This window comes from Neophocaena asiaeorientalis, unplaced genomic scaffold (assembly GCF_003031525.2).
Source record: "Neophocaena asiaeorientalis asiaeorientalis breed wild unplaced genomic scaffold, Neophocaena_asiaeorientalis_V1.1 scaffold327, whole genome shotgun sequence".
Taxonomy (NCBI): domain Eukaryota; kingdom Metazoa; phylum Chordata; class Mammalia; order Artiodactyla; family Phocoenidae; genus Neophocaena; species Neophocaena asiaeorientalis.
Genome location: NW_020174560.1, coordinates 6,637,019 through 6,646,358, shown reverse-complemented (window position 1 = coordinate 6,646,358; position 9,340 = coordinate 6,637,019). Strand labels below are relative to the sequence as shown.

Sequence of the window (9,340 nt, the reverse complement as noted above, 5' to 3'; positions counted from 1 at the left end):
GTTTTTTTTTTTTTTTTTTTTTTTTTTTCTGTTCGCAGTAGAGTGTGGAGAAAAAAAAACAGGCAAGAGAAATTCAATATGTTTCTCTGACTGAATTATATAATACAGAAAAAGCCAATGGGTAACTTCAATAGTCTTCGTAAATATTTTTAAAGATGTCATCATGTTAATGTCCATAGAACATCTGATGGCATTAAAAATGATTCTCATTCTATGGTTAGATGGTTAGGTCTCCCAGAAGAAATGACAAAATGTTAAACTCCTCAGTTTTAATTCAGCACCTTATTTGTTGTTGTTTTTTTCATTGTACATTAATTTTACTTTTGATTATGTTGTGTCTTGTATCAAGTTTAGTAAATGTGATGTTTTCTGATGTGGTGAAGGTTGAATTCATTCCATAGTTCTTTATGTTTTGCTCACAAGTTAAGGCAAATTTTTCTTTTAATTTTTGAACATGGGATTATTTATGGCTCAGGAGGGTAAAGAGCAGGAGTTCTCAGTGGAAAGGAGTCCACCAGCACTATCAGTATGTTTTGTACTCATTTATAACCACAACACAATTGAATTTCTGGACCCCCATATACATTGAAAATTTTTATTTTTTATATCAATTATTAATTTAATAAATTAATAAACACCCAGAGGTATTCGTTTATACTTGCAAATGTCTTGTAATAGGATTTATTGTCTCTTTCAGAGGATAAAGGGAGATATTGAGAGGAAGAAAGAAAAAAAGGCTAGTACTGGAATGCTTTCCTAAAATGGTTGGGTCACCAGTCTATAAGTGAGCATGATTTGCAAGGCTAGCACTTTTCTCTTTTGTTCCTTTCACGTATGTATCATTTTTCAATGTTTTATCTTTCTGCCGACAAAAGGTGATTTTGCAATAGAAATATTCTGGGTCATTGTGGAAAAAGTTCAATTCTGCTTCCACCCAACATTCCTGGTCTTGGTCTTTTAAAATTTTAGAATAAAGGGCAAATTGAATCAATGTTAAATTTTCTCCCTTTGGGTATTTTGTATAGAAAATACTTTAATAATAATAATCTTTTCTTTAGATTATTTCTCCTTTTTATTTTTCTGAAAATCTTGTATACATAAGCACATATTTTAAATTTCTATTTTGCTTAAATACCACAGTCATTCCAAAGGTAGGTTGATGATAGAAATAACTTGTTATGAATATGTTCACCAAATATGCTAAATACCCAATACACAGCACTGTGTCATGCAGGAGGTAGCAAGTTATTTTCAGGGATAAAAACCTTTTAATTACTTATTAAACACAAACTTGTACTAATGTGATTTATGAAGGCCCTATCAGAAGAACAAGAAGAAATAATGAAGTATAAGAATAAAAGTGAACATTTTTTCATAATTTTAAGAATACTTTTAACCTAAGATACTTATTCTCTGCAGGAGATAATGAGTTTATGTAACTTGATACTGTGTTGGTGCTTTTTAGTTGTGTGTTCAGAAGCTGAGTTATGTATAACATTAAAGAAGCCTAAAAGACTTTAGCTTTTGACATTAACTGATTAGACTGTAAGCTAATAAACATACAAAATATATATATTTGCTTGGCTAAAGACTAAATTGATTTTTATATTACAAAGGTAGCTAAGTGGCCCAGTAGCAACTTTTTAAATCTATTTAGGATGCATTCCGTAGATGCACCATAGACTCTCTTAAGAAGTGGCATGCTACTTGTTTTCTGTCTTGTTGCTTACCACATGATTTAAAAACAAAAACAAAAATAGCATTCATTAATTTGCAAAGAACTTTGAACTTGTACATTTTGTGGGATCATTGTTGCTTGATGGTGATTCTAGTAAAAACATAGTCACACAGTTGAAACACCTTTCAAAAAATTTTGGAATGTTTTTTTCCTCTCTCCTCTGCCTTCCAGCCTCCAAAAACTGACCAATGGAAGTTAAAAGATGCTAGTTACAGGAACTTACAGCATTTCAGTGATGGAAATAAAGGCTTTGAAGGAAAATTTACATTCTAAGGTAGTACAACAGAGAGCATCATAACCAGAAAGAACAATTCTGGTGCCAGTTACCCAGAAACCAAGGGAAGGTGCTTGTTTGTTCAGGTGTAGGTGGAGGGGAGTCTTCTGTTGGTTTTGCAAAGGTTATTGCAGCTGTGGCAAATGCAGCAAGGAAAACGTGAAATTGTTGGTAGAAACAGATGCATTTTCTTACAGAAACTTAAAAATAAAAAAACTGTCATTTTATTCCCTATCAGTGGAAGTCTGACTGTGACTAGTGTTGGTGATTTAGGCATGGATGTGATTTTTATGGGTAATAACTTGTTGTGTTTAAGAAATGTTAATGATGGAAAGAAGAGGCCTTTGCATATACGGCAATGTGCATTACATGAATTTGGTCAAAGGCAGAGAGACCAAGCAGAGTGGTTTCTGATCCAGACTTTTTGCTTTCCCTACAAGGAAGGCATCAAAACAGAAGGCTCAGGAAATAAAATATGTGAGAGACTATTTCAGGTGTCATAACACCTGGAAAATGAGATTGCCAAAGTGAAGTCTGATTTTTTGAAAATTAGTTGAAGGCTGTGTGCTATACAGGAGATAGCGTTGAGTTCTGTGATATGGGAATTCACAGCGCTTTCTACACGTTACCTAATACAGTGGTTCTTAAACCTGAACGTGTGCCAGAATCTCCTGGAGGGCTATTAAAAACACAGATTGTCATGCCCCACCTCCAGAGCGGGGTGTGGCCTGATGAATATTTGCATGTCTAAGAGGTTCTCAGTGCTACTAGCCAGGGACCACACTTTGAGAACAAATAAAATGCTGTAAAGCTTAAAATAACCCTAAGAGGTAGGCATTGCTGTCTTTCTGTTTTATATATTTTATATATTAGTTGTCTGAGCACTGAGAGGTTAAATAACCTAATCAAAATCCACACAGGTAAAAAAGTGGCAGCACTGGGATTCGGATTTTTCCACCTGGCTCCAAAACCCAGTCTTTCTCTGTCTAACCGTACTTCATTAAAAGATAAAGAGATAAAGGATAGTGAGCAAACGAAGGTAGAAATAATGTTGTTTGACATTGGAGACTGACTAGCAGCGGCGAAACATTATTCTTGTGCTCCGACTGGGCTGTGATCTCGACCAGTGTACAGTGGGGTTATTTCCTGGTCTACGAGTCAGAGACAATAATACACCATTTCTCTAAGGTGCCTGACAAAATTGCTAAGGAACTTTGGGGCAGTCTTTGACAAATTGGGAGAGAAGAGAGATATAGGATTTGCAAGAATATGAAAGGTTGATATCAGAAGTCAATGGTATTAGAAGCTGAAAGCTGATTTGGGGTAAACAAAGAGGACAGCAAGTACTTTTTTATGGTAGTTATGTGAAGTATCAGGAGTTACTTAATGTGTCTCCAAACATAGGAGAAGCAGAATAAAAATTGACCTATCATCTTCACAAATCCACAAAGAAAAAATAAACAAGAAATAGGAAGATCAGTGACTGTAATCGCCCTAGATCTTTAGGTCTACTCCCCAGACATTGTCTAACCATACATATATGTCTGAGAGCATTGTCAGGATTCCATTCTGTATCATCTCGTGTTTTCATACATGCTGTCTCCATTCAACTGTATTGTCAGTCCCACATTTTACATATTGAAGTGAACTGATAAACTATTCTATTATTATGAGATGTTTTTGCTGGTTCTACTGTTCCACTTTGAAATATCCAGGGAAATGTTATCTATCTCAAATGGGTTGACTTGGATTTTGCCAGCACATTCTTCAAAAAGAAGCTAATTTTTCTTGGTCTAAGTTGCTATTCTGATAATACTCTGGAGCTTTGAACTAGTTTTACTTTTACTGCAGATCACAGTCTCACAACCACCAGTTATACTTACAGTAAAATGCATGTCCACATGGGAGCGTTTGAATACTTAGGGGCAGATTTTAAGGGAAATATGTCATTTTATCAAGGACCATGATTTTATCATGGTAATTTTTCTTTTTTTACTATCATTTTATTTTTTAAGCAAAGTTAAGCCACCACCACCACAAATTTCACCCAGCAAATCAATGGGCGGAGAATTTTGCGTGGCTGCGACGTTTGGGACATCCCGATCGTGGTTTGCAAATAATGCAGGTCTGAAAAGAGAAAAAGGTATGTATTTTTATTGAAGTTAAACTTGCCATTTGTAATTTTTGTTTCTTGAGGAAAATTCAGAGCAGTTCTCTTTGAATAATCTTGAGCCCAACAATAGAAAAAAATTTTCCCACTCAGTTAGCATGTCTCTCCTCAACTATTCAAGTCTCAAGAAGACAGGCTATCCTCTCACTGTAAATGTGGAATAAATTGCCCACTGAGTGTTTTTATTTTGTTTTGCTGGTGACAATATACAGGTGTTCTCAGTGCTGTCAATTCCATACCATTATATGTAGCTTTTACATTTTTCTCAAACTAATTTCATGCCATTGTCTATAAAGTGTGGAGAGGAAAAACGTTGTTATCCCTATTTTAGAGATGAAGAATTTGAGATCAGTAAGTTTAAATAATTTAGCTAAGATCACTAGTTAGTAGGTTATGGTATCAGAGTTTGAACCCAGGTTTTCTAATGCTAAATCTGTCCTTAAAAAATAATCTGCAACAGCTCTGCCATGTTATAAATTAAAAGATAAAAACAGGCTCCCGCTCAGAAATAAGAATCATCTTTTATGGTGACCGTTGTCCCTTTGAACTTACATAGTGTTGTTGTTGTTGTTTTTTAAATCTCTCCTTTGACCACCAGAGTCAACTTATATAATTACTCTTTTAGTATGTGATTCCTCATTGTTTCTGTTTAGAAAAGAGTGCCTGCATTCGTGGACCAAGTGTTTAATTTTGAGTGTTAAAAATTTCCTCTTATTATTGTGATACTATTAAAGTAGGTCAGAAACCGAGTTGTTAGTGAGGCACTTTTCTGACAGGTTCCACAGGCTGTATTGTTCTTGGCAAAATGGCTCTCCCTTACGCTTAATACTGGCAGTCAGACGTCAGCCCTTTCCCTTGTTATCGCCTTTCAGTGGCCCTTTCCTTGGAAATAGGATCCCAGGCACAGCAGGCTCTTTACCTAAGTGGGAGAGGATACAGTAAAGTATGCAAGCCTTCCATTTTCTTATCCCATCTTTATTTTTTTGTTACCTCCTCAGCTTTAATGATGCTATCGAAATGACTTTTTGTTACTAGTTAAAACCCTCTGTGAAGCTCGATTTCAAATGCTTCTCGCTTCTGTTCTAATTACCCTTTTAACTTGCTACCCCTTTATGTCCCACTACTGGTCATTAGCCATTTTCTCAAAGCAGCTGTAATCCAGTCCTCTGGCATAGAGATAAGGTAACCCACCCAGCATTCATGAGGGATTTTATATGCTCCTAAGTTTACTGTAAAACCCAAGATAGAGGACTAAACCTGGTTTGGTAGTGAGGACATGTGTACTCCTTATAAAGTCATTTGATTAGATCCATATTCAGCACCTGACCTCAAACTATGACTGGTCTTCATTTGCCGTGGGAGGAAAGAAGGAAGAGGATTGAGAGGAAAGAAGGACAAGGATTTGGGGGAGGAGGACGTGTGTGTGTTTTTCATTTGTCTGTTTGTTTTAATCCAGAAATTTAAAGGAGGAAGTTTTCTGAGAGAGTAGATGAGAAGTTAGGCTGATTTAGGCAAAGGGTCTCTCCTGCAGTTGAGTTGGTGCATCCAGTGTAACTAAATCTTAGTCCATACAGGGTTCCTTTTCTGTCAGTCCTTCCCTGTCCCACCTGATACCGTTCATTTTTCGTAATGTGGGACAAATTACTACGCTGCAGGCAAATACAAAAGACTATATAATATTGTTTGAGCATACTAGAATTTTGAGTATATTTATGTCATTCTTGAAATTAATTGCTTAAATTTAAAAATATTTTGATAGCATAGAACTTTTCATATTTGTTAGCATCTACTTATAAGAGACAATTTTTAGGCAAGGAGCAGGCACCATGTGAAAAAGTTCCTGCCTTCTTATTTTCTCTCAGCAACCTCAGGAACGGACTGAAGGGTCAATAACTTGTAAAAATGATGCTGTGCTCCTTTTATGCCAATATCACATATCCAGGATCTGTTTTCCTGTTTTGTAGATCAGTCCAAACAAGTTGTAGTTGAATCCCTCTACATTATTAGCTGCTACGGGAACTTAGTGGAGCACATGATGGAGCCACGACCGCTTAGCACTGCACCCAAGATCAGCGATGACACCCCACTGGAAATGATGACATCTCCCCGAGCCAGCTGGACTCTGGTTAGGTAGTATCTCTTTTTGTTTTTTTGTTTTTTGGGGTTTTTTTAACAGCTTTGTTGAGATATAAAATATTAAAAGTGTACAATTTGGTAAGGTTTGACGACGTATGTATACAGCTGTGAAATCATCCCCATAAGTAACATTATATATATATCCATCACCTCAAATGTTTTCTTATGCCTCTTTCTAATCTCTCACCTGCCCCCCTTTATCCCTTCTTAACCCACTGAGCCCCAGGCAACCACTGGTCTGTTCTCTGTCACTATAGATCAGTTTATAATTTCTAGAATTTTATATAAATGGAATCAGAGTGTATAGTCTTTTTGTCTTTTTTCTCCCAGCAAAATTATTTTGATTTATCCCTGTTGTGTTTTTTTATAATTCATTCCTTTTCTAATTGAGATATAATTTACATGTAATACATATAATACAATTCACCCACTTAAAGTGAATTTTCACTAGGTCGTGCATCCATCACCACAATCAATTTTCATCACCCCCCAAAGAAATCCTGTACCCATTAGCAGTCATCCCCTCCCCGCCCCCATTTTCCTTCAACTCTTCAGCCCTAGGCAACCACCAGTTTATCTCCCGTCTCTGGATTTGCCTACTCTGGACATCTCATATAATTGGAATCATGCAAAATGTGACCTGTTGCATCTGATTTCCTTTACTTAGTATAATGTTTTTAAGGTCCATCCATGTTGCAGCATGTAGCAGAACTTCATTCCTTTTTTATGGCCAAATAATATTCCATTGCATGGATATACCACATTTTGTTTATCCATTCATCAGTTGATGGGCATTTTCACAGTTTAGTTGTCATGAATTATGCTCCTGAGAATATTCATGTACAGATTTTTGTGTGGTCCTATGTATTCAGTTGTCTTTGGTGTATACCTTGGAGAAGACCTCCCTTTGAACTTCTTTCTCCTCGCATCTTTGAGTTACCTTTTCTAGGACTTGTTTTTTTTTCCTATCCCACATAAAGAGCTTTAGTGCTTCCCCTATTTCCAGTCTCATACTCACTGCAAGTAGAAAGTACATTGAGATAGCCATTATGGGGAATGGAAACTAATATAAATATATTGGAAGGTTTCCTTTAAAGTGATTCCCCAAGATATAATGGCTTATCACTATAAAAATGTTTATTAACAATTAGAGTCCTTCTCAAAAGAACATAATCATTAGAACCTTTGTAATCTAGTATAAAGATGGAGAAATAAGATCTAGGATAAAATCCGTTCAATATAGTGTACAATAGTATAGGAGGACCTATAGGACCAAAAAATTGGTCCTGACATGTATGGAAGGAAACAGACAAAAATGGATATGAAAATGATCTCTCTCCTTATGACATTTTAAAATATTCTTATATTGATTTTTGGAGGCTCTACCATTCTTTACTAGTACTTTACTGCACTGAATTGATCTGAACAATATCTTATTTATCAAGCTTTTAGGAATGGGCAGATATAATTAAAATTACTGCACCATCATTGAAATAAGTGCCTTATTTTGGCATTCAGATGCTAATCAGGTCTTTCATAAGCCAACCATTAACTGCGTTTTTTTAAGCCATTTTTATCTGCTTTTATTTTATTTTAAAATGTATACATATTCTAAGAATAGAGAGCTCTAACAAGTGTCAGAAATTAGGTAAAAATTAGTTGTGACATTTGAATTCCACACTTCCTCTCTGTTCAATGTTTTGAATGTCTTGTCTATCGTATTGAAGGGTCGTCTGCTTTAAACTAATATTGGCTGTATGTAATTTGTATGACTCACTGCCACCTTTTATTCTTTCTAAGCAGATGGCCTTGTGTTTCAGGTTTCAGCACTCCAACAAGTTCATTTTAATGATTACAAAGATAGTGTGAGTTTATATCAATGTCTGTAAGTGGTGACAGTGATGGTGATTTACATCCCATCTATTAAGCCTGAATATTAATATTCTTCTGCTGTTTCCTTAGAACTCCTCAATGGAATGAATTGCAACCACCATTTAATGCAAACCACCCTCTGCTCCTCGCTGCAGATGCAGTACAGTATTATCAGTTTCTGCTTGCTGGCCGTGAGTAGTTCTCATTTTTTTTCCTTCCATAGAGTATTTTGAGCTTTCATTTTAAAATGCTGACTTTTAATGTGACCGTGCATATTACCACTGGTCCATAGGCCAGAGGCCATAAGTAATCAGACTGAGGCAAGTAAGATGTTTAATACAAATGTATACCATAAGCTTTAGCACACATTAAGTATGCCTCTAGCTATTCACATTCCCTGGCCATGAGGTATCTGGTGGGCTCAAAATTTCTTTTAAAAAATGAGGATACTAGGATATAATAAAGTTTCATGAAATTGGAATTTATTTCTGACATGAAAAAAGTTAAGCACTTTTCATTGTGAAAATTATATCAGCAGGCTTTTCGCTTTGTGGAATTTTACTTGCAATAATGAAGTAGTGATTCCAGCTCCATCAGGATTTTGTTTGTTTACTTTTATACCTAAGCCCTAACATTTGTAGAGATTGATCTCGATTCTTTTTTTACTTAAGGAGAAAAAATGTAGATTGAACTAGAAACAGCCTTCTTTGTAGGTGAGGCTTGAAAAGATAATTTAATATTTATTATCCAGTTTATGGTCATAGAATTAAAAATTCTTTACAGTTATAATTCAATTTTGTAGAATTCACTGGATCCTTAATTTTACTTGATGGCTCTGAGTACTGCATGTTTTTAAGAAACTTTCTAAAAATCAACAGACATGTTTTTAATGGAGTTTTGTTGAATCAGACTTCATTTCTTGCCTAGCTGTATTATGCAGCATGAAGTAAAATATTTGTGAAACAATTTTATTTTATGTTTATAGTGTGTTATATGTTATACCGGAAACAGAAAGTGTATTGACTTTGCTCTAAAGTTACGAAACTCTATAATTGTAACAAATAGTTGGCAGTCTCATTCTCTTGTATAATAGAACTCACTGATTCTTCTTCATGTATTTATTGAGTGACTTCTATGTGTCAGGAACGTG

At 35.4% G+C, this 9,340-nt stretch overlaps 1 protein-coding gene across 6 annotated transcripts in view; it reads left to right on the top strand.

Annotated features, from left to right (window-relative positions):
* Positions 1-9,340, top strand: part of BCAS3 (BCAS3 microtubule associated cell migration factor) — a 575,284-nt gene that overhangs the window by 249,625 nt on the left and 316,319 nt on the right. For all 6 annotated transcript variants that reach the window (XM_024757571.1, XM_024757569.1, XM_024757570.1 and 3 more), the window contains exons 17-19: positions 4,028-4,155; positions 6,147-6,312; positions 8,281-8,381. In XM_024757571.1, coding sequence (XP_024613339.1) covers positions 4,028-4,155; positions 6,147-6,312; positions 8,281-8,381 — 395 coding nt within the window. The remainder of the gene's footprint in view (positions 1-4,027; positions 4,156-6,146; positions 6,313-8,280; positions 8,382-9,340) is intronic.